The sequence below is a fragment of the Ursus maritimus genome, unplaced genomic scaffold, assembly GCF_017311325.1.
Source record: "Ursus maritimus isolate PB19 unplaced genomic scaffold, ASM1731132v1 scaffold_27, whole genome shotgun sequence".
NCBI lineage: Eukaryota > Metazoa > Chordata > Mammalia > Carnivora > Ursidae > Ursus > Ursus maritimus.
The window spans coordinates 8,844,739-8,870,406 of NW_024425230.1; the positions used below are offsets into that span (position 1 = coordinate 8,844,739).

The 25,668-nt window shown below is 47.3% G+C and overlaps 1 protein-coding gene across 1 annotated transcript in view; it reads left to right on the forward strand.

Moving 5' to 3' along the window:
* ADAMTS17 (ADAM metallopeptidase with thrombospondin type 1 motif 17) overlaps nucleotides 1-25,668 on the forward strand; it is a 341,420-nt gene that overhangs the window by 57,065 nt on the left and 258,687 nt on the right. Inside the window, exons 5-7 of the mRNA XM_040642697.1 lie at nucleotides 14,503-14,586; nucleotides 15,333-15,490; nucleotides 23,372-23,415. Of these exons, the coding sequence (XP_040498631.1) occupies nucleotides 14,503-14,586; nucleotides 15,333-15,490; nucleotides 23,372-23,415 (286 nt within the window). The remainder of the gene's footprint in view (nucleotides 1-14,502; nucleotides 14,587-15,332; nucleotides 15,491-23,371; nucleotides 23,416-25,668) is intronic.

The following is a 25,668-nucleotide window of genomic DNA, read 5'->3' on the forward strand; positions in this document are numbered from 1 at the left end:
GGGTCTGGCAGTGGTGGGGCCTGCCTGCCATTCCTTAGCAGCTGTTTGCCAAGACCTTTCCTAAGGGCCAGGCCCCCTCCCAGGGGAATTCGAAGTTGAGTGAGTCAGTCCCTGTTCTAAGGAGTCAAGGGTCTAGTGGAAGGAATCAGGATGACACTTGAATGTGGATCAGCTCTTGCTGTGCGCTGTGAGGGCTGGAGGACGGTGGGGGCAGAGGTTGTCTGGTTGAGGACACAGGGAAGGGGCCATGAAGGCTGTGTCTGTCTCTGATTTGATGAATGGGGATAATGGGAAACCTTCCCATGATGCATGGGGGCGGGAAGGGGCTACGCTTCTCAAAGTTTAGACCCAGAAAGATTTTTGCATGTATCCCGACTCCACCCATCCATCCACTCTCCTGACGAGCATTCTTGAAGACCCCTGGCATGGGTTAAGGTGTTGGGGATACAGGAGCAAAACAGACCTGGTCCTTCCCTTGGAACGTAGTGGTATCAGCAGATGGATGAAACACCCCTGTTATACAGAAATACTGGCAGGGCCCGCTGGCGGCCAGGCGGAGGGCTGCTGAGTGATCATCAGCCCCATGGAATCTTTCGGGAAGAGCTGACCTTTGAGCGGAAGTCAGAGTTTGCAAAATTGGGAGGGGGCGGCCGGTCCTCGGTGGGTGTGGCAGGAGCCGCATTGGTGGGAGGGCAGGTGGTGTGACCTGGCCGCAGGAGGGAGTGGGGGAGCCTGAGGGGTGTGGTGGGCACTGGACAGGGGCAGGCGGGGAGGGCATCCTGACTAGCGGGGCTGCTGAAGAGGGGAGGCAGGAAGAGCCGCAGCGGCTGTGCTCAGGGGGGACGGGAGTGGGAAAAGGCAAGAAGGGGCACCGTCCGTGGAGCGTGTGGTGGGGAGAGGGCCCTAGCTGAGGGGCAGGTGAGGGTGGAGGAGGCGGCCACGCGGGGAGGGGGAAGGGCTGGCCCTGCTCTCTGAGAAATAGGCGTTCTCCATCTGCGCAAAGGCGAGCCCTCCTGGTGGCCGGTTAATGACGGGCTACCGTGCCTCGGGCGCCAGAGGACACCGGAGGAGGGCTGTGGGGCTGGCTGCACACCAGACTCTTTCATCTGTAGTTCATTTCATCTCATTTATGTCTTTTTAATTGTCCAGAGCCCGGGTGCCAGGAGTAAACACTCATTACGGCAGCTCGAGTAGTAATGAGGCAAAGCCTCCGCTTTGATATTTGTTTTCCTAATTTTATCGTCAGGACAGGGGGGCAGCTCTTGTATCACAGGTGGGGAGGAGGTGGTACAAGTTGCCCCAGGTCCCCCCGCGGCTGGAAGACTGAAGGACAGGGACCGAGTGGTCCCCGTGCTTGGCTTTCATTCAACACTCCTCACTGCCCTTCTGCTGTTCGGACCAAGAGGTTGGAGGCTCCAGACCCCGTTGCTGAGGGCACATCTGGGGCCAACCCCATTAAATTGGGATTTAGATGTTTCCTGATGAGGCCTACCCACTCAGAGCGGGGCCACTGTGGTGAAGGGCACCTGGCATGTGTGTGCTAATACCGAACCCTCCGGTCCCCTCCGCTGCGGTTTCTTGGCCAGTCTGGTGAGGCCAGAAAGCAAAGGAGAGCAGAGTCTCTGGACCCACTTCCACAGACTCTCGGCCCCGGGAGCTGGTTTCTGGCATTGTCCCGGTGGGTCACCTTTCAGCAAGCTTAAAGACACGTTGTGTGCAGATACGGTACCTTGTTTTGAGCTAGACCACCCTCCACCACTACCATCCTCCAGGCACTCAAACCCGAGTGTTGAAAATCCAAAGGATTCTGTTCTTCCTGTGGCTGTGTTAGCCAAGGGATTTCTGTTAGGAAGTGAGATCTTCTTTAAGCCAGGAGGATGGGAAAGGATTGTGGCCTGGATGAGGAGCCCTGTCATTAGACAGGTCCCCAGGTGCAGCGAGCGGGGAGGTGAGGTCAGCCAGCCCGCCTCTCTCCCATCAGGGTGTTTCCTGTGGGCCCGCGGGATTGAACTGGCTCTGTTTCCCTAGCTTCCGTGGATTTGGAAGGGAATCTGCTGGAGCAGAGCTACCTTCCTTGTGACATGTTTGTTTCCAGGCTGCAGAAGTAGCATCGTTAGGTGCCGACATCCAGGTTCCCACACCCTCCCCACTTTCCCACTTGGGGTCTCTGGGTAGAGAGCTGCCTGCCCACGCTTGCCACTCAGACTCTTGAGGCTACCTCTAGACAGGCTCCTGTCCCAAGGCAAGCCTGGGCACTCGTAGGGCCTTGGTAACGCGTTCAGAGCTGGCCGAATTGGATGTCACGTGTTTGCTTGCAACTTTCTTAGCCTCTCATGGTTGTGATGTGTGTGTGAATTAGATCAGTGCCAACCAGAGGCCTGATGGCACGTGTCTGAGAGGAAGAAAAGGAGTGGACATCTGTGATGAGTAGCTGGGTTATTTCTCCTCCTCATACCCAGTGGATTTCATTATATTCCCATCTTACAGAGAAGGAAATGGAGGCTTGTGGGGAGTGCTGTAGTCAGGGTACGCAGCCAGTGAGCAAGTCCACGGGCTGAGGGACTCCTGTCTCACCTGTTCAAGGTCGCAGGCGTGTCTGGGGCCGTTGTTTCTCTCTGTCTCCACCCTGGACTGCCTGTTGTTATCTCTGGCCTTGGCCACTGCAGGAGCTGCCTTGCTGGGCTCCTCATGTTCATTTTCTTCCCTCTTGATTCCTTGCCACAGAATGGCCAGCAAGAGCTTCGTCCAACAGAATTAGGACTTTGTTACTAAGCCACGCTAAGCCCTTCTGTGGCTTCCTGTGCAGTGGATTGGGAATGCTCCGTTTTGCACGGCCCTCCTGGGCTGTGGAGCTGGGACCACCTGCTGCTCCTGGACGTGATTCCCTTCTCCATGTCAACACTGAACTCCTGCCATGTGGGCCTCTTTCTCAGGTGCCCCAAGCTCTTCTGTGACTCGTGGTTTGTCTTCGTCAGGAATGCTCTTCTCACCACTCCTTATCTTATTTTTTTTTTTAAGATTTTATTTATTTATTTGACAGAAAGAGAGACAGCCAGCGAGAGAGGGAACACAGGTAGGGGGAGTGGGAGAGGAAGAAGCAGCCTCCCAGCAGAGGAGCCTGATGCGGGGCTCGATCCCAGACCCTGGGATCATGCCCTGAGCCGAAGGCAGACACTTAACGACTGAGCCACCCAGGTGCCCCTCCCTGCTCCTTATCAAGCTAGCTTCTCTATCTTTGAGGGTTCTGGGTCAATGTCCCCACAGAGGGGCTCTCCTTGCTGACCCCTCTGAAAACGCCAGCCTGGTTTCTTTATCATAGCAGTCTGCTTTTACACTTGGTCCTCATCTCGAGTTATAATTCCATATTTATTTGTTTTTTAAGAGCTGTCTTGCAGCAGAGATTTTTTATGCTATTGAATTTAAGCTGGTATAAATTCAAATTAGAGTATTATAATTCTAGGATGTTAAGTATACTCCCCATAGTAACCACAAAGAAAATAGCTACAGAATATACACAAAGGAAAATGAGAAAGGAGGGCACCTAGGTGGCTCAGTCGGTTAAGTGGCGGATTCTTGATTTCGGCTCAGGTCATGATCTCAAGGGTTGTAAGAGTGAGCCCTGCTTTGGGCTCTGATCTGGGCATGGAGGAGCCTGCTTGAGCCTGCTTCTCTTTCTCCCTTTTTGCCTCTCCCTCCACTCTCTTTCTCTCTAAAAAAAGAAAAGAAAAAAAGAAAATGAGAGAGGAATTAGAAAGTTTCACTATAAAAAAATCAACTAAACACAAAAAAGTAAGGCAGGAAATGAGGGACAAAAAAGGCTATAAAGCATATTGAAAACAAATAGTAAAATACAGAAGTAAGTCCCTCCTTGATCAGTAATTACCTTAAATGTAAATGGATTGAATTCTCCAATCAAAAGATCAGCAGGCTAGCGGCACCTGGGTGGCTCAGTCCATTAAGCATCTGCCTTCGTCTCAGGTCATGATCCCAGGGTCCTTGGATTGGGCCCCATGTCAGGCTCTTTGCTCAGCGGGGAGCCTGTTTCTCCTTCTCCCTCTGCCTGCTGCACCCCTCCTTGTGTGCTCACTCTCTCTCTCTCTCTCTGTCAAATAAATAAATAAAATCTTAAAAAAAAAAAAAGATCTGCGGGATGGATTAAAATGTATATCCAACTATATGCTGTTTACAAGAGACTCACCTGAGATCCAAAGACACAAATAAGTTGAAACCAAAAGGATGGAGAAAGATATCCCACACAAATCGTAACCATAAGAAAGCAGAAAAGTGGCTGTAGTAATATCACACAAAATGGACTTTAATCAAAAAAGGGTTGAAGAAGTATACCATACATTTTAAAAGTTTCAATACAGCAAGAAAATATAACAATTTTAAGTCTTTTTGCATTTAATAACAGACCATCAAAATATGTGAAGCAGAAATTGGTAGAATTGAAGGGAGAAATACACAGTTATAATAGTCTTCAACCCCCCTCACTGTCAATGGCGGATAGTCCAACTAGACAGAAGATAAGTAAGGAAAGAGAGGACTTGGACAAACACAATAAACCAACTCGATCTAACAGACATACAGAACCCGCCACAACAACAACAGAATAGTCCTTATTTTCAAGTGCACATGGGACATTCTCCAGGACATATCCTATCTGAGGCTACAGATTAAGTCTTAACAGATTTAAAAGATACCATACAAAGTATCTTCTCCTGACCACAGTGGGATTAAGTTAGAAATGAGTAACAGAAGGAAAACTAGAAAATCCACAAATATGTGGAAATTAAACAACATACTCTAAATCCATGGGTCAAGGGAGAAATAACAGGGGAAATGAGAAAATACATACAGATGCGTAATGACAGAAACACAACACATCAAAGCTTATGGAACACCGCAAAAGTAGTACCCAGTGAGAAATGTATAGTTGTAAATGCTCACATTAAAAAAAAAAAAAGAAGAACGCTCTCAAATCAGCAACCTTACTTTAAAACTTAGGGAACTAGGAGAAGAACAACAAACTAAACTCAAAGCTAGCAGAAGGAAGGGAATAATAAAGATTAGAGCAGAGATAAATAAAAAATAGAAAAACAGAGAAAATCAACAATGCCAAGAGCTGATTCTTTGGAAGAATTAACAAAATCAACAAACCTGTAGCTAGAGGGATGAACAAGAAGACTCAAATTACCAAAGTTAGAAACAAAAGTGGGCACACGACTACCAATTCTACAGCAGTGAAAGGCATTCTAAGAGACTACTATAAACCATTGTACACCAACAGATTGGATAACCTTGATGACCTGATTGGATTCCTAGAATCACAGAACTGAAGACTTTATCATGAAGAAATAGAAAATCAGAAGACCTGGAACTAGTAAGGAGATTGAATCAGTAGATTCAAAAATCTGACCAAAAAATCCCTTGGATCTGACAGTTCACCAGTGAATTATGCCAAACATTTTAAGCAGAGCAAACAAGTCAATCCTCCTCAAACTCACCCAAAGAACTGAAGAGGAAAGAACACTTCCTAAGTCTAAGAGACTGATTGCCCTTACAAAGTCTGATGAAGACACTACAAGAAAAGAAAACCACAGTTCTTTATGAATTAAAAAAAATTTTTTACTTTGTGAATATTCATGTAAATGTCCTCACCATAATACTAGCAAACCAAACTCAGCAGCATATTAAAAGAATGATACACCATGACAAAGTGGGAGGTATGCCCAGAATGCAGGGATGGTTCCACATGCAACCATCAATCAATGCAACATACCACATTAACAGAACAAAGGGAGGAAACACATGATCATTTCAACTGATGTAGAAAAAGAATTTGACAAGATTCAATACCTTTCCAATAAAACAAACACCCAACAAACTAGGAATAGAAAGTAACTACCTCAACATCATATAACATAGATGAAAAATCCATAGTGAACCTCGTACTCAAGGTTGAAAGCCTGTAAGTTTTTCCTCTAAGATGAAGAACAAAGCAAGGATGCTTGTTTTCACCACTTCTATTTGACATAACATCGGTAGTCCTAGCCAAAACAGTTACACAAGAAAAAGAAAGAAAAGGCATCCAATAGGAAAGGAAGAAGTGAAATTATCTTTATTCACAGATGACAGGATCCTATATGTAGAAAATCCTAAAACTTTCTCTCTTCAAATTTTAGAACTTATAGAATAATTCAGCAGAGTAGCAGGATACAAAACCACTACACACAGATCAGTAGAACTTCTATACCTAACAATGGACAATCCAAAAGGCAATTAAGAAAAGCATTTTCATTTGCAGTAGCATCAAGAACAGATACTTAGTAATTAAGTGAAAAAAAGAGGTGAAAGACTTGTACACTAAAAACTACCAAACATTAGTGAAAGAAATTTAAGAAAATGGAAAGGACTGGAAAGACATCCATGTTCATGGGTTGGAAGACTTTTTTTTAAGATGTCAGTACTACCCAGAGCTTCTGTAGGTGCAGTGCAGTAAATTCCCAACAATATTTGTCTTTGCAGAAATGGAGAAATTCACCCTAAAATGCTCATGCAATCTCAAGGGACCTTGAATAGCCAAAATAATCTTGAGAAAGAACTGAGTTGGAGGACTCTGCACTTCCTGACTTCAAAATTTACTACAAAGCTAAAGTAATCAAAACACAGTTGTGCTGGCATAAAGACAAATATAGAGAGAGCCTAGAAATAAACCCTGACGTATATGGTCAAATGATTTTCAACAAGGGTGCCAAGACCATTCGATGGGGGAAATGTTCGTCTTTCCAATAAATGGTGCTGAGAAAATTGGATATTCACATGAAAAAGAATGACATTGGACCTTTACCTAATACAATATACAGCAATTAATTTGAAATGGATTAAAGACCTGAATGTATCAGAGCTAAAACTATAAAACCCCTAGAAGAAAACAAAGCGGAAAAACTTCATGACATTGGATTTGGCAGTGACTTTTTGACTATGACACCAAAGGCATCATCCTCAAAGTTGACATCAAATTTGACTTCATCAAATTTAAAAACATTTGTGCATCAAAGGACACCATCAGTGGAGTCAAAACGCAACTCATAGAACGAGAGAAAAATACTTGCAAATACATATTTGATAATATCCAGAATATAGAAAACTCCTAAAATGCAACAACCACCAAAAAAAAAAAAACCAAATTGATTTAAAAATTGGCAAAAGGACTGGAATAGGCGTTTCTCCAAAGAAGATCCAGAAGTGGCCAATAAATACCAGAAAAGATGTTCAGTGTCAGTGATGATTAGGGAAATGCAAATGAAAACCACAACGAGATACCACTTCATTACCATTAGGCTATTATTATTTTTCTATGTATTTTGAGTAGAGTTGACACACAATAGGACAGTTTCAAATGTACAACATAGTGATTTGACAACTCTGAGTTATGCTATGTGACCATACAACACTATTACAATACTAATGACTGTGTTCCCTCTGCTGAACCTTTCACCCCCGTGGCTTGTTCATTCCCATAAAACTGGAAGCCTGTATCTCCCACTGCCTTTCAACCATTTTGATTAGGATGCTATTATTTAAAAGTACATACAATAGCAAGCAGAGTGGATGTGGAGAAATGAAACCCTTGATGTGTCGGTGGAACTGTAAAATGCTGCAGTCGTATGGAAACAGACTGGTGGTTTCCAAAAAAAAAAAAAAAAAAAAAAAAAAAAAAAAAAAGTAAAAATGAACTACCATCCAGCAGTTCTGCTTCTGAGTGTATATATACCCAAAAGAAGGGAAGTTAGTGTCATAAACAGGTATTTGTACACCCGTGTTCATAGCAGAATTGCTCATAATAGCCAAGAGGAGGAAGCAACCCAAGTGTCCACGGATGGATGAATGGATAAACAGAGTGTGGTTTCTCCATACTATGGAATATTCGTCAGCCTTAAAAAACGATGGAGTTCAGATATAGGCTACCACATGGATGAACCTTGAGGATATTCTGCTAAGTAAAATAAGCCAATCACAAAAGGACAGATACTGCATTATTCCACTTAGATGAGGCGCCTGAAGTCATCACATTCATAGAGACAGAAAGTAGAATGGGGGCTGCCAAGGGCAGGGGGGAGGGGGAATGGGGAGTTAGCATTTAATGGGTGCAGAGTTTCAGTTTTGCAAGATGAATGAGTTCTGTGGATGGATGGTGGTGATCGTTATACAGTAACATGAATGCATTTAACACTACTGAACTGTATACTTAAAAGTGGTTAAGACGCTAAATTTTATGTTATGTGTATTTACTGTAATTAAAAATAAGCTAAAAAGAGGTTCACTCATTAATTCTATTCAGCTGTATTTACTGGGTACCTCATGTGCACTAGGGGCTCTTCTAGGGTCTAAGGATAGAATCAGGACCTTGACAGGTCCCATTCCCATGGAGCTCATGCAGGGGGACCAACCAGACAGTGTTCAGCACACAAATCGGTAAAATTTACAAACTGCTATACAGAGATCCAGGCAATAGCAAGTGAGTGAGGCGGTCAGGTCACCTCTGTGAGAAGTGACAGGGCAGGCACTAAGGAGCTAGCCAGACGAGGTCAGCCTGGCATTTGGGGGGCCCAGAAAGAGGCAGTTTCTGGTAGGTGATGGGGAGGGGGCACAGTGAGGGGTGTGCCAGCCAGCTGACCTCACAGTCTAGTACTCCAGGGCATCGGGAGAGGGCTTCAGTGCGCGTGCGACTGGAAGCTACAGCAGGGGCGGAAACACAAGAGTGAGTGGCAGGCACTGATTTATGTTTTTAAAAAACCCCTCTGCCTGACTTTTATCCAGGAAACTGGAGTCCTGCTCCAGGCTCTGGGTCCCTGGCAAACCACTTACCTGCACAGGTACCCAGGGAGGGAGAAGCCTCTGCCAGACTGGGTCTTTGAGCCGGCAGCAGGCTGCAGCATGGTCCCCTGGACTTGGCTTTGTCCCTGTTCCAAGTGTGCTGTCGTGCCCTTTCATGTCCATCTCTTGGCTTTTCTGTGGTTGAGGGGTGGGTGGTAGTGACACGGGAGCAGGAATATTTTAAAGGACAAATTGCAGACGGAAACAGGTGGCGTTGACCCCCAGAAACCCGGGGTTTGGGCAGCCCAAGTGGAAAATGGGGCCACTTGCCGGAGCTTTGGTTGTTTTTACCTTCCTTAACAACCGTGGAGTGAAATGAAAACGTGAGATGTTCCAGGCAAGTTCTGTTTGGAGGAAAAATGACATCAATTTTACTCAATTACCATGCGAAACAGACAACAAGCCTCTCTCTGGTGCCCAGAGAAACTGTCATGGTGTTAGAGCACTCGCTGGTTCCCACACACCAGCAGCCATCTGGGGGAAGCCGCCCAGGGGGTGGGCGGGGGGGGGGGGATTGTAAAATGCAGGTGGCCAGGCCCACCCCCAGGGCCTTGGGCTCAGTGGTTCTGGGGTGGGCTCCAGAATGCATTTCCAGCAAATGCCCGGGTGATGTTGGTGCTGCCGCTTCAGGGACCCCACTCAGGGGCATGGTGCTGGAGAAAGAGTCTTTTCCCGTATGAGGGCCCCAGTGGGCACGGAATGTCCCTGGGGAGGCCCTGAGTAGCACAGGTAGGTGGTGCTCTTGGGGAGCCCTGCATGGGCCCCCTGCACAGCTCCTCCCCACGCGTCCCCATCACCTGCTTCTTCTCTGGCCCTGTCCGCCCCCTCCCTGCCCGTGTCCCCAAGTCGCCCAGCCAGGAGAGCTGCATTGCGCTGCTGGCAGCGGGTCCCCACCGGCTCGGCCCCCAGGCTGCCAAGGAAATGTGACAAACGCAGCCAGGGCTCTGAACACTTGCCAGGACGCAGCCAGAGCTGGACGCCGGAGACAGAATTTCCAGACGATTGGCCGTGCCGTTCCTTGCCCAACCAGGTGTCTCCCTCAACATCATATGGCCGCCGCCTCCAGGACTTCTCCTGAGCGTGAATTTCCATGGGAAAAAAAGACGAGGAGACTTCGTTACATGTCTTTGGGGCCTGCTGCTTTGTGTTTGTGGCTGTCGTCAGATTTTCGTCTGGCTTGCCTGGCTTGGCTCCGGGCGCCCCGGGAGATGCTGAGCGTCTGCTCTGTCTGCGCTCGGCTGAGCTCTGTGGGAGCGTGGGACGGCTCACGTCAGGTGACGAGGTGCTCTGGCCGCGGTCACTCCCAGATCTGCTTTCCTGGACGCGCGCACCCTAGGGACACGTCGAGGGGAAATGCCTGCCTTCGGGCTTGCTGGAGATGTCGCTAGAGCTTAGAGCGTCTTTCAAAACATGAATTCAGAAAATTCTCATTGCGGTGAAATACACGTTCAATTTACCATCTCAGCCATTTGTGAGTGTGCAGTTCGGTAGGAGGTATATTCACATGGTTGTGCAACCCATCTCTAGAACTTTGTCCTCTTGCAAACCTGAAACTCTGTACCCATTAAACTGTCCCCTTTCCCAGCCCTGCCTCCAGCCCCTGAAGTTGGAACCTTCGTCTTCCGTCCATCTCCCATCCTTTTTGAACATTTGCCTCAAGGGAAGCAACTGAGACTTTGGGGTAGTGGTTATATAGACTGCACAGGACTGTCATCAGCCCAGCGAGGAGGAAATGGAAGGTTCTGCCAAGGGAGGTGGTTCCTGTAGTTTTTCCTTCCTGAAATTTGCACTCTCTTCTGTCGGTTCTTTGTGCAGCTTTTCTGTGGCCTGTCACAATTCCACTGAAAATTGCTTTACTGTGTTAGTCCTCTAAACCTTTCTTAAATAATATCCTTTAACATCTTTGGCTGGTGTTGACGTTCTAGGCAATGATCAGATTGTACCTTGAAATCCTGTGTGACTTGAATTTTCTTCCTCAGAACTGCAGGTTTTCATTCTTCCTATTTTTCATGTTTTGATTTGAGGTTTTCCAGTTTGGGCCCAATCCTACTGCTGAATATTTCTGGAAGAATTTGAGTCGTAGCCATTGGGCGGTTCTCAAAATACCAAAACAAGGAAAAAGTTATGTGTTTTCCTCTTCTTCACCCAGGTTTGGGGATAGGTAATTAAGACATGACTTCAGAATTGGCCTACAGATGGTCCAGTGTAAAAAAAAAAAAAAAAAAAAAAAAGAAAGGAAAAAGAAAAAATGACTGCTATTTTGGTCTTGGGGCAATAAATTGGGGGGTGGGGGTAGTAAGAACAGAACAACTAAATGTGTTCTATTTTTCCTTGAGGGAAAAATTAAGTTACACAAAGATTTTCTTTTAATAATAGTTTTCAAACAGTAAGATCCAAGCAAGGACACAGCTAATTCCTTTGTCACACAGATGCTCAAACATTGTGCGTGCCTGGCTTCTGACGTTTGAATGCTGGATGCTGTGTCCGGCTTCACACGGCCTGAATTAACTGTGGCTATGCTGTCCGCTCTGGTGGGTGTTTTATTTCCGGCTGACGCACCGAAGAACACAGTACCAACAGGAGAAGGTGTTAATGCCCCTGCTGGAAGATCCTCCCTTCTAGATTGTGTCTATCAGGAGAAAAGAAAAAGTAGAAGTTTCAAAACCAAGTGAAATAAGTCAGAGAAAAATAAGTACTGTGTGATCTCACATGTGGAAGGCTGAACTCCTAAATACAGAGAAGAGTTTGCTGGTTGCCGGAGATGGGGGTGGGCAATGGGTGAAGGGGGTCAAAAGGTGCAAGTTTCCAGTTATAATATAAGTCTTGGGGATCTAATGTACAACAAGGTGACTATGGTTAGTAATACTGTAGCATACGTTCGAAAGTTCCTAAGAGTGGATCTTGAAAGTTCTCATCACAAGAAAACAAATTGTAACTATGCAAGGTGATGGGGTTAACTGAACTTCTTGTGGTGATCATCTCGCAGTATATACATGTATCAAATCATGTTGTACGCCTAAAAATAATACAATGTTATATATCAATCATATCTCAATGAAACTGGAAGAAACAAAGGAAAAACCAGGACGCAATGAAGCAGAAGTATTTCCCCAGGTGTTCAAAAGACTCTCATCCCTGTTCTCTCCATGTCTTCTTCTCCCACGTACGTGATCTATCCCGTTATACCCCCCGCATCCTGCTTTGTCCATACTACTGGAGAAGGACCCGGGGATTGTCACGTTCGATGGGCTTTTTCCGTCCATGTCAACTTTGGTTCCTCTGCTTTGTTTGAGATTTCCTATCTCTCTTCCCCTTGAAACACTTTCCTTTGATTCCCCTTGAAAGACTTTCCTTTGATACTGAGGTCCTTCTACCAACAAGATGTGCAAAACTGAGAGGGACAAATCTGCTTTTGTTACTATAACTCCGTCTCCATGATGCACTGTGGTTAGAATGAGGACTTCAGGGAATAAAGGAAGAATATGGCCTTATTGCTGGACAAGCCTGGATAGGAATTGGGGTCGTTGTTGACTGGCTGTGGGTCTTGAGCAGGTGGCTTTCTCTTGATGAGCCAAAGGTGGTGGAGATACTGACCTTGATGGGTTTTGATGAGGGTTAGAGATGACACAGGCTGACACGTGGCAGACGGCCACAGGCATTGACCTCCCCCTTCCCCTTCTTGAAGGTCCCCTTCAACCTCCTGTATAAAGGCCCAGATGGGAGTATTGAGTTTTCTATCAGTTTTCTATCACCCATTCTTTCTTTTGGAATCTGCTGTTCTGTGCTTTCCCCCCCCCCCCCAAACAACTGATTTCCAGCTTAGCTTTGTGGATATATGCACACATGTGTGTGTGATTCCAGAGTTTTCTATCATGTGCATATTTCTTTTGGGAATTAATATTTATGGGAATTTTGGGGTCTCAGAAGGCCTTTTTAAAAATATTTATTTATTTATTTATTTATTTATTTATTTATTTATTTATTTATTTTAGAGAGACAGTGAGCATGGGGGGAGGGCCAGAGGGAGAGGGAGAATCTTCAAGTAGACTCCCCACTGAGTGTGGAGCCTGACACAGAGCCCAGTCCTGTGACCCCAAGATCATGACCTGAGCCTAAATCAAGAGTCGGATGCTCAACCAGCTGAGCCATCCAGGTGCCCCTCAGGAGGCTTTTTTAATAAAATCTGGGTCTTAGTTCCTGGGTGTGTGTGTGTGTGTAAATATTTTGTTGTTCTAATAAGACTTTAAGAACACTGAAAATTAAATTTCATAAAATTATTCTTTCTTTAAATTTTTTGTACTTGAAAAATGCAAGCTGGTTTTTAATTCTTTTTAATTAATATAATTTTTAATGAACGTAATTTCTATCTTATTTATAAAAATTTATATTTTATTTGTATTTTGTTTTAGATTTATAGAAAAATTGAACAAACAGTACAGAGAGTTCCCATACACCATTTCTCCTCTTTTTAACATCTTACAATAGTACGGTATAACTAATGGACCAATATTGATACATGATTATTATTTTATATTGAAGCATAATTAACATACAGTGTTACATTTCAGATGTACAACATATCGATTCAATAATTCTATACATTATTCAGTGTCCACCATGATAAGTGTAGTTACCATCTGTCCCCAAACAATGTTATTACAATCTTACTGACTATATTTCCTATGCTGTACTTTCCATCTCCATGATTTATTTATTTTCTAACTGGAATTTTATACCTTTTAATCCCCTTTATCTATTTCACTCATCCCCCCACGCTCCTCCCCTCTGGGAACCATCAGTTTGTTCTCTGTATTTAAAAGTCTGTTTTTGTTTGTTTGCTCATTTCGTTTTTTAGATTCCACATATGAGGGAAATCATGTGGAATTTGTCTCTGTCTGACTTACTTCACTTAGTATAATTCTCTCTGGGTCCATCCATATCGTCCCAAATGGCAAGGTCTCATTCCTCTTATGGCTGAATAATGTCCCATCGTATGTATGTATACTGCCTCTTTATCCGTTCCTCTATCGATCGACACTTGGGTTTCTTCCATACCTTCTTGGCTAAATAATATTGCAATAAACATAGGGGTGCACACATCTTTTCAAAGTAGTGTTTTCATTTTCTTTCGGTAAATACCCAGTAGTGGAATTACGGGACCATCTGGTATTCTATTTTTAATTTTTGGAGGAACTTGCATACTGTTTTCCACAGTGGCTACACCAATTTACATTCCCACCAATAGTGCACGACAGCTCCTTTTCCTCTACCACCATCCTTGCCAACATTGTTATTTCTTGTCTTTTTGATGCTAGTCATTCTGACAGGTGTAAGGTCGTGTCTCATTGTGGTTTTGATATGTATTTCTCTGATGATTGAGCATCTTTTCATGTGTCTGTTGGCTGTTGGTATGTCTTCTTTGAAAAACTGTTCAGATCCTCTGTCCATTGGATTATTTTGTGGCATTCTGACTGATTATTATTGACTAGAGTCAGTAGTTAATGCAGACGTCCTTAGTTTTTACCTAACATCTTTTGTCTGTTCCAGGATCCCATTGAGGATACCACTGTATTTTTATTAATTTTTATATTTACATCATAATTCTTTTTTCTCTCTTGGCAGGTATACAATATGTTTCAGCACCAGAGCCTCGGAAGTAAGGTGAACATTCAAGTTACCAAGCTCGTCCTGCTGCGACAACGACCTGTAAGTCCCCTTGGGCACCCGTCAGAGCACGCAGGTGGCGTAACTGGTCTGGAAGTTTCCTAGTTGCTGAGGAGTGCTAAGGAGGAGTGTAGATGGTTGTCGGGTCTTATCTGCCCTCTCAGGCTTTGCAGATGGCAACCGTGTGCCCTGGGCCAGGGTCTGGGGATGTCCAATGGGAGGAGGGCAGGTACTGGTACTAGAATCTTGGTGTGCACATTATCTGCTTGGGATTTTGAGGGATCCCTGAGCACTGGGCCTGTGTGCATCCCTCCAGCACTCCTGGCACATCTCACATGTGCAAGTCTAGATGGTGAGGTGTTTGGAAACCCCTGGCTACCCTTCTGGAGCTATATTCCAGCCTCAGGCCAAATTTGGATTCACTCTAGTATTGTTTTCTGGTTTTTGAGTTGAGTGCATTCCCACATAATAATGTTACTTGCAGAGTCTGGCAATGAACTTGAAAATGAGAGACCAATGCTTGTTTGGATACACAGTTCAGTTTGAAAAAAAAAAAAAAAGAATATTTTTCTTTAATAACATAGTCTTCATTCGAACTTACAAATAAGGCCTGGCCTCCCTTTGGTCTGTGCCCCTTCCTAGCAGCATTAGGATTGTACCTGGGAGAAGCACAGCCCTGAATGATGTCCCAGCAAGCAGCTGTCCCCACACTATATTCCAAACATAAACTCCGGCTTCCCTGGGTGTTTGCTTCTTTAACTGCCCCCACCCACCCCGATATCTTTTAGGCCAAATTGTCCATTGGGCACCATGGTGAGCGGTCCCTGGAGAGCTTCTGTCACTGGCAGAATGAGGAATACGGAGGAGCCCGGTACCTCGGCAACAATCAGGTTCCAGGAGGGAAGGATGATACACCCCCCGTGGATGCCGCTGTGTTTGTTACCAGGTGAGGCGGGATTTGGTCTGCAGCTGCACATGCGACGGGGAAGACATGTCCCTCTTTGGAGAGGACAAGAGGACAGTTTGCTAGGAATTCAGGCTTGGAAATCAGACCTTGGGCCAGCTCTCTGAGACTTGGGTTCCTCATCAGTAAAATGGGGATATATTACGGTACCTAACCCTGAGTTACGAGGGTGAGCACGGGAAGCGCTTTTCATAGTGCCTGGCCCGAAGTAAGGACGCGGTAAGAGTTAGCCACAATTGCTGCCGTTGTTGTTATTAACATAAAAGTACCGAAATCCTGGCTACCCAAGCGTCTTAAAGCTTCCAAGAAAATGCATCTACTCTCTCTCCCAGGCACCGAATAGAATGCTGTCCAGGAAAGAGCTAACCTGTGTTCAAGGCTGCCTCCCACCTGGCTTGAGCACGCTCCTGGGGGGAGAGTGGATACCCCGAGCTCCCTGTGGGAGGCAGTCCACGCAGGCACACGTGTGCTGTGCACGGCGCCAGCCCCGGGGACACTCCTGGGACAGCCGCGGTCGGCAGAGATGCCTGGGGAATTCCCCTGGACGTTCTGTTGCAAGTAAGCAGCCGAGTGCTCTCTAGACCACAGGGCTGGACTTTTCCAGACAGAGAGGGACGCCAGGGGCCCGGCAGCAGACAACAGAAACCACACACACAGGCTTCCGCACAGGCAGCAGCTATGCTATCTTCGTTTGCCAGGGCTTCAGTAACACATTCCCATAGGCTGGGGGGCTTGAGACGACAGGAATGCGTTCTCGTACTGTTTCGGAGGCCAGAAGTCCAAGATCAAGGTGTGGGCAGGGCTGGGCTCTCTCTGCAGGCTCCAGGAAAGGATCCTTGCTTCCTTTTTCCTAACTTCCAGCGGTGGCCTGACATCTTTGGGATCCCTTGTCTTGTAGACGCATGGCTCCGACCTCTTTTGCGCTGTCACGCTGTCCTGTAGCTTCCTCCCTCGGTCCCAGTTTCCCTCTTCTCATTAGGACACCGGTCCTTGGATTAGGGCCCAGCTGAGCCCAGTGGGACCTCATCTTAACTTGCTCTTACACCCGCACTGACCCTGTTTCCAAATAAGTTCGCATTCACAGGTACAGCTACCAGGGGTGAGGACTTGAACAGCTGTGTTTGGGGACACAGTTTAACCCACAACAGATATGGATGTGGCTCTTTCACTTTTCCCTTATGTCTCAAACCTCTCTGAAAAACCCAGTTTGCTTGGGTTGCTTTACTTCCACACTGTAAGTAGAATGTGTTATGTGTTCACACCAAAAACCCCCTTTACAGAATGGGCAGAAGTGTTTCTTGGTAATTTTAATATGTTAGATTAAAATATCAAAATGTTATTAGACTTGCTATGAATCTGTCCATTGTGAATTTTAAGGAATTTTAAAAAATTAAGGAAACTACTTTTCAAATTATATATCTTTTTTTGTTTGTTTGTTTGTTTCCTCCTGAGTTCAAAGATAAAGTTGTGGAGAGGAGCACTTTACCATTCTGCTTGTTTGAGACAGCCTGCCCCTTTAAAAGGGGCCAGAAAGGCTCTCTTGTGTCTCTCTTGAGCCACGTACTGTAAGCCCCTGGCCCAGGGACATCCCGAAGCTGGCTGGGGGAGTTCTGACACCTTATCCCCAGGCACCAGGCAAGGCAACTGCATAACCTTCTCCTCTTAAAAAAACCCAGAGCATGCTCATTGCTGCCACGAGACACCTCATCACCCTTGTGGACGATGCATCAGTTGCCCGCCCCACAGGGTTAAAGTGCTCTGTAGCACACTCACCCCTTATGAGAGCACCTGCTGCCCTACGGGATGTGATTAAATGTACGATGGGACATGTGAACAGACATCTATCCAATAATACTGATTGCCATCCGGCTGGGGCCCTACCAGGCACCAAGGACAAGCAATGAGCCGGAGCCGGTTCTTGCTTTGGATCTGGGTTTGCCCACCCCAGGGAATGCTGGGAACCTCCAGGTACCATCTCCCCCAGTGGCTCTGTCACCACCCCCTCCCCCCCTTGTGCTCACTGGCCAGAGGTTGCCAGGCACTTTGAAATGGTTTTTGGAGCCTGTGGGGCTTTCTGTAAAGCACCCCGAGGAGTGCAGTGCTGGGGTGAAACATAGCACCCTTTGAGAGTGGATTTGATTTGGAGAGCAGGGAAGAGTCCTTGGGAACCCTGTCTGCGTGCAACTATAAATTCATGCGACTGATTTTCCAAATGCTAATTAAGTGAGGTCCTAGAGAAGAACTCTAAATAACATCATCTTTGGAATATCCAACCAAACTTCCCAGGTCACTACTTTGAAAGTGGTTCGTACCAAAACTAGATAAAATGTACAAATTCTGGTGTTTGTGAGATCTTTCCCGATGTCATCTCTTTCCTGCAGTATCCTGCCTTGTCTGGGTCGAGGATGCACTGCAGGTGGTCTTGGTTTGGGAACGAGTAGCTCCCCCCACCATTTATTTTTCAGAGGCAGTAAGTCTTACTGAAATCAGTATTGACAATGCTTCTGGTTTAGCCTTTTCACAAAATGCCGTCTGCAGACGTGAACGTGCCCTCAGCCTGAGAAGGCTGCCAGTTAGGCGTTCTGGCTTTCTGTTCTGCTTCCTGCCTCCAACAAACTCATTTACTGTACGGGAAATATTTTGTGTAAAAATGTCGCCCTTTTTTTTTTTTTAACATCTCTCACCCATAAGGTTACATTAGGTTTTGCTCCTACCAAAAACAAACAAAACGGAAAGTAACGAGCATTGTCAGGATGCAGAGAAACTGGAACCCTTGTGCACTGTTGGTGGGAAATATTAAATGCATCCCCAAAATACTAAACGCAGAATTACGCTTGTTCCAGCAATCCTACTTCTGAGCAGAGACCCAGAAGCATTGAAAGGAGGGTTTCAAAGAGATATGTGTGTACCTACGTTCGCAGCAGCAGGACTCATAATAGCTAAAATGTGGAAGCAACCAAGTATCCTTTGACGGCGAATGGGTAAACAAAATACGGGCTATGCATAGGGAATACTATTCAGGCTTATAAAGGAAGGACATCTTGTCACAGGCCACAACATGGGCGAACCCGGAGGACATTATGCTAAGTGAAATACACCAGTCACAAAAAGCCAAATAGGGTATGATTCCCCTTATCTGAGGCCCCTAGAGCCGCTAACTTCATAGAGACAGGATGTAAAGCTGCAGAGAGGAGGGAATAGAAAGTTAGATGGATATAGTTTCAGTTTTGCAAGATGAAGAGAGTTCTGGAGATTGGTTGCCCAACATTATAAATGCATTGAACATGACCGAACTGTTCACCTAAAAATGTTTAGGATAGCAAATTCTGTGTCATGTGTATTTTATCACATTAAGACAATTTGAAAATTTTTCTAAGTCAGCCCTTAAGTGGTGGTCCCGAATGCATGGGGGTGGTTCTGAGGGCAGGTGCTAGGGAGGGGCATGTCCCGTGGCCCCAAAGAGCAAGATTCCTTCTGCTATAAGCAGAACCAACGCAAAAGCCTCCTGCATCTCTGTTACCTGAGGCCAGTCCGGGAGCCGGGGTTTTCTTTCTCAGTTTCGTGCTGACCTCTGATGAACTACCTGAACGCCCGTCCTTCCTCTCCCCTGCTTCTGCAGAGCTGCTGGGCCGAATCGGCCAGTGCCCAGCTCGCTCTCTGGGTCCTCCCAGCTGTGAAATTGAAGACCTCCCAGAAGGACGGGGGAGGCAGCGCCAGAGTCAGGGCTGGGAGCCGAGTTGGCCGGGAGGCATTGTTTAATAATTAGAGGCTGAGAGCTGTAGTTCGCCAGGTCGGGATAATAACGGGCCGATGTTTTCACGTGGAAATTGGGCGCGAGACAGCTGCTGCTCTTGAGAAACAGCTCTTTCTTCGCAGAGTCAGCTGAGAGTCTGATCACGGGCTGCATGGGCCAGGCGGGGTTTAGGGGCCGGTGTCCCCCAGTTCTGGGACTGAGACTGGCCAGTGCAAGGGTTTCTTCCCGCCTCCCCCCGCTTCCTTATGGGCTGTGGCCAAGCCCAAGAGTGCATTCTCCTGGACGCCCACCAGCCCTACAGATGGCCAGCCACAGAGATGTGAGCCTGACGTCATGTCCAGCAGAAGCCGCTGAGCCAGAAGCCATGGAAGCTGGCTTTCCGGCAGCTGCAGCCGTGTCTGGGGCTAGAAAACACCTCCTAGTGGACTGAGGCTGGGGACCGCAGGGGACCCATGCAGAGGCTGGGGTCCAGGGGGCTTCAGCCCCTGGCACAGCTTTACCTTGGGCCCTGCATCTCCTGCAGGAAGCCACGAGAGAGGGATTTCCCCCCCAAACCCAGGTCTGTGCTCCCGGGAGCAAACACACAGGGCCGGCTCGGAGCTTCACCCAGGTAACCCCTCCAGCTGTCCCTCAGCCTTCCCCTGCATGTCACTCCACCCCGCTCCCCAGGGACTGCCTTCAGCCTCTGAGCGAGGGGGTCTCTTGCAGGCCTAGCTCGTGATGAGAGCTCAGTATCTGCTCCATCGCGTTACACTTTGTCACGTTTCCAGACATTGTGGGGACAAGGCCACCAGTAAGCTCGCATGGCAAGTTGCAAGTGGTCTGGAAATGTATGTCCGTAGTAATAAAGGAGCCACTATTAAGCCCCAACTGTATGCCAGGCAATAGGTTATGCGTAAGACTAGCTACATAAATTGTGGGGCCCAGTGAAGATTGAAAATGCTGGATCTTAAAAAAGACTTTCAAGATGGCAATAGGAGACCAGTAAACCGGGCCGGGGGATGGGAAGCTTTTGTGTGCACAGGTCACGCACCCACGAAGCACACCAGGTCGTGGAGGTCTGCACAGCCTGCCTTTTCTTGAGGAACGAGGGGGGGAAAGTAAATAGAGACAGGAGAGCTCCATTGGGACCCCACTTGAACCCTGCAGCCCCAGCCCGTGGGATTGGCGTGAGTTCGCAGTGGGAGCAGGATTCCCTGGAGATGAAGCCGCCTCTGAAGGCAAAAATGGCTTGTGTCTTCTTTTCTGAGAAAGGACCTTGAACAGGAAGGAGAGAGAAGATTCCAATCCTGGCTGACCCTGTCAAGCCAGGATGCTAATTGAGCTTGGCTCTCCCCTCTGTGAGCAGACCACACTTCCTCAGGAGAAGCAATGGATGATGCTGCAGGGCCCATCATTTGAGACCACCTATTTCCCTGCAGGGAAGCCATGGGATGAGAGAACACACAGGGCTCCTGTCAGCCAACAGGGCTGGCTTTCTCCAAGATGGCGCCTGTGAAGTGGGCACCATCTTCTACTCAGTTCTGTTTAGTTCTTGACTGATGGTCACGTGTGCTTTCTTCTTTTGCCCAGGCTTTAGTTGTGCTCATGCTGGGAAACCCTGGAACAAGGCGTTGGGCCACCTTGGTCCTTATGTGCGTGTGACGTTCGAAACCGTCAAATGGGAGGGGTGTCCGATCAATGATGTTGAGTTGGGGTCAGATAGATACCAGAGCAGTGAACATACTTATGTTCCTAATTTTATTTGTTTGGTTTTTCTCTTTGTCACTGCTTCTTCCTTGCCACCTTCTACTGCCTGTTAATTAGTCTTTGAGAAGATCGTTTTTTGTTTCAAGTTTTTAATTCCAGTGAGTTAACATACAGTGTTATATGAGTTTCGGGTGTACAATATAGTGATTCAACACTTCCATAGTCACCCAGTGCTCATCACAAGTGCCCTCCTTCCATCCCCATCACCTGTTTCACCCATCCTCCCCACCCACCTCCCCTCTGGTAACCATCATTTTGTTCTCTCTAGTTAAGAGTCTGTTTCTTGGATTGTCTTTTTCCCTTTTCTCGTTTCTTTTGTTCCTTAAATTCCATGTATGAGTGGGATCATATGGTACTTGTCTGTCTCTGACTGGTTCACTTTGCTCAGCATTATACTCTCGAGCTCCATCCATGTCCTTGAAAAGGCAAGATTTCATTCTTCTTGATGGCTGAGTAATATTCCTTTCTCTCTCTCTCTCTCTGTGTGTGTGTGTGTGTGTGTGTGTGTGTGTATGTATGTATATATGTACATACCCCACATCTTTATCTGTTCATCTGGCAACGGACACTTGGGCTGCTCCATATCTTGGCTGTTGTAAATAGTGCTGCTGTAAATACAGGGGTGCGTGTAGGTCTTTGAATTAGTATTTCTGTATTATCACTACTGGGTATTTATCCAGAGAATACAAAAACACTAAAAGGTCACTGTTGACAGAACAACATCAAGGCTTCCTTTTATGGCTCCTATGGCTCTCCCCCCTCCCTTTCCCTGCAAGTTCTGTGGTTTTGGAGTGGGATTGTGACAAGTGTAGGTTCTCCCCCACCCCAAGCGTGAGATTCTTGAAGGCTTCCTTTTTCCCTTTGTTAAAATGGGTTTTAAAATTGATTATCAAAAATCATGTTATGAAAAAATTGGAAAGTCGCAGTGAGCAGAACCTGTGTGAGCTGCTGATGGGATTGGCCCCAGCTCCTCCTCGGCATTTCTCTGGCCAGTTTCAGGGCCACGCCTTCAAAGCTGCCCCGTCCTCTCCTCTGGGCTTGCAGGCTGGCCAGCACCTCTGGTTCTGTAGATCAGGACCCCAAGGAGAATCCGTGGGTCTGAGTAGGCGGGTGGGATCTCTGACAAACCTCAGGTGAGCCTTAGGCAAGCCAAAGTTGGGAACACATGGGCTGGGCTCTGTTTCCACGGGAGCCCACTTAGCGCCGAGAGGCATCAGGTGTGGGTCACAACTTGGAGGCAAATACAAGAGAACACGCGGTGCCTCGGAGTGGGATTGACGCGGAGGGAGAAGGGAAGATGACCATACGTACTTAGGTTAGGAGAGTGGCACGTTGCCTTCTCTGTCATCTTGCCCACTGGGAATGGTGGGTCAGATCCTACCCTGAGAAGAAATTTTGACAGAGGGTAGGGGAGGAATTGGGGACACTGAGTCAAAAAGGGGTACAGTGGCCCAACCCGGACCTGCCACTTTCTTTACAACTGGGCTTAGTGCCCACCTTGTCTGGCTGGCCCCATCTTCCTTCCCAGAAGAACTTTAAAATGAGAAGAAGTGGCTTCAGAACACACCTTTGAAACCTGAAGGAGTTTAAGGGAGTGGGCATCTTCTGTCAGCCCCCCACGGCCCCCATGAGAAGATGAGCATGGGGCTCTGCGGTGGGGGGGGAGAGGGGGACCAGGCCACTGCTCTCCTTGCCCGGCCCCAGGCAACCAGTGGTCAGGTCAGCCCCTAATGTGGGAACGCTCTGGTTTTGGGGGAAAAAAATGGGCCCAGACCTATTGTTTCAAACATGAGTGGCTAGAGGCCCTGGTGAACCCCTGGGGCTGGACTAGCTTTTGAGCATATTTGCTCTTTACACACAGCCGCATGCCCCGGGGAATTCTGGGAAGCTTTAAAGGATATAACTTTAAGAAATTACTTTTCGTTGTCTTCTCATATAAGTGCTACATGGTCACTTCAGCATCTAAAGCCAGTCGCTGCCCTCGTAGAGTCGCTTGGGGAAGTCACTATAGTTTGACGATATTGAAGAATAATTGTCTCTGATGCATGACTTGCAAACCTCTTCTTCCAGAACTTTCACAGTTGTTGGAGGGCGCCCTCCCAGCCACCAAGTGTTAGGTGGAGTAGTTTAGCTATGAAAGGAGGGCCTTTGGTGGGGTAACTGGGCCTACCAGTTGAGAAGGGTTGTGGGAGGGTTACTCTTGACAGGTGGCTAGTTGTTCTTCGCTAACCTGGGACAGCTGCAGCGGTAACATTGCTACGGGCTGGACGACCAGTCAAGCTTAGCGGACAGTGTTGCCTTCTCCCATTCTCAGGGGCTCCTGCATACAGCTGACCATGTCTGTCTTTGTGTCTTTTTAGGACAGATTTCTGCGTCCACAAAGACGAGCCGTGTGACACCGTTGGTAAGTTTAGAAGCAGAATGTTAATTTAAGGGGCTGCCGAACCCCGTGGTGATCTGGAGCTGGTAACACTTCCAGTCTGCAGGAGCTGTCCTCAGACAAACTCTGCCTTTCCTCTTGCCTCTTTTCTCGTAAACTGGTTCTTTGACTTCATGTGACTTCCTCTTTTGTGTTGCTGCTAAGTGTTGAGGTTGTCAGGGCAGAAGGCGTCGAGACGTGCTGAATGAGGAAGATGCGAAAAGTGAAACCATGACAAGTGCCCCAGGCTGCCTCCAGGTGGCCGTGGTTGGGGGCACACTTGGCTCTGAGCCTCTTGGCCACTCATGCAGGCGGGGACCCCACCGCGTTACACCATTGTCATGAGACCAGCGCGTCCCGGTTCACTCACGTGCGTGCGTATGATTGTTAGCAGTGTCCTAAGCGGTGAGGTGGGACTGTGTGGGTGGGAGGCTGGTCTCCTCCACCAGGCTGGGCGTCAGGCTCATGGCTTTCTGGTCACGTGGTCCCAAGACCAACACACAGAGCTGGCAAGGCACGTTTTCCTTCTTCCCCTTCCCGCACCCCCACCTTCACTTCCTCCCCCAGCTTTTCCCTATTTGCCATTTTCCCTTCTCTCCTATCTTCCTTGGTATCAGGCTTGTTCTTGACAGGTCACAGGTTTCCAGTCAGAACCAGTCTTTGAGCATAGGAATAGGGTGCTTGCTTAACAGAGGAAACACCAAGACGGTTTCCAGTTCTGACCACTATGGCACAAATCTTCATTCACCAGGAGGTTGAAATGTGGCACCACCAGGAGCAAGAGTCTGAATGAGATGTCTTAGAATTGGAGGAAAACAGTATAGGATTGACAAATATATATTATTGTGGGATCCCCATATTTCAAACCCTGTGCTTCCTAGGGAGTCTAGCAGTGGGTGATCCCAAGCCTCCGCTCTGGCTCGGCCACATACGAGCTGGGCGACTTTGAGTGAATCTCCTTAAAACGATCATTTTTCGCCAGGTGACTTAAAAGGCCCTTCAAAATCTAGTATAATGATAGCTGGCATTCGTGTCACATTTTAGAGTTTGCAAACTGATTTTTTTATATTCTGTTTCTTCAAGCCCATAAACAAATGTGAGAGACAGGTGTCAAAAACTGGCCAACCAACCCTTCATTCTCTGGGGGCCGTCTCCAGAAAGGGATCACTACACAAAGCAACGTGAAATGGGCTTCGTCAGAGGGAGAGCCGACACGTTGAAGTCTGGTTGGGGCTAGACCAGTGCGTGTTGGTCTCTGTCCGTTGACGGAGCAGCGAAAGCATGTGCTGGCTTGAGGAGTGGTGTTCCTTCCCGGCGTTCACGAGCCAGCTTCTGTGCTGGGCCCGGGAGGGGCCTCTGCTCCAGGCCCCTGCCGCTCCCCGTGCTTGCCCGAGGAGCTGACCCACCACATTGCCTGTACCTGTCTGCCTTCCCCGGAAGATTCTGTGCCTGGCAGGGCTAAGCTCCGCCTTTTACCTGTGTGTCCTTCCGTGCCTGGCACAGAGCTTGTGAGGCCCAGTCACCGCTGTTAATTGATTGAATGAATGAACGAATAATGAAGGACCTCCAGCATTTCTGAATAACCGGCATTTTTATCATGTGGTTTTCTCCCCATATGATTTATAGCTGGCTCTTTTTTCTTTTGAATATACAACTTTCCTATCAACCGTTCATTGTGATTATGGACTCTATTTCAGACCCCCCGTTGAAGGGCAGACACCTAGTTCTACCTTCTTTCTTTCTTCTACACCACATCACCTTGCTACTTCTATTCACCTGCTGGGGCTATTCGAACAAAATACTGTAGACTGGGCTGCTTGAACCACAGAAATCTGTCTCGCGGTTTTAGAGGCTGGAAGTCCAAGATCAAGGTGTCACCCGGTCGGTTTCTCCTGAGGCCTCTCCCGTGGCATGCAGATGGCTGCCTTCTCCCTGAGTCTTCACGCGGTCTTCCCTGTGTGTGCCTATGCCCTGATCACCTCTTCTTACAAGGACACCAGTCAGATTAGCGCCCTACTCTCATGACCCCTTTTAACTTTAATCACCTTTTTAAACACCCTGTCTCCAACTACATTTACATCGGGGGGTTAGCACCCCAACATACGAATTTCAGGGAGAGGGGGGCACCATTCAGTCTATAACAGTACTCATTTGACACTTCGCCTACTGCTGGTGAAGTCTTATGTCCTTACGTGACCTCCCAGGTGTGTGTGTGTCTCATTTCCTCCACAAAATCTT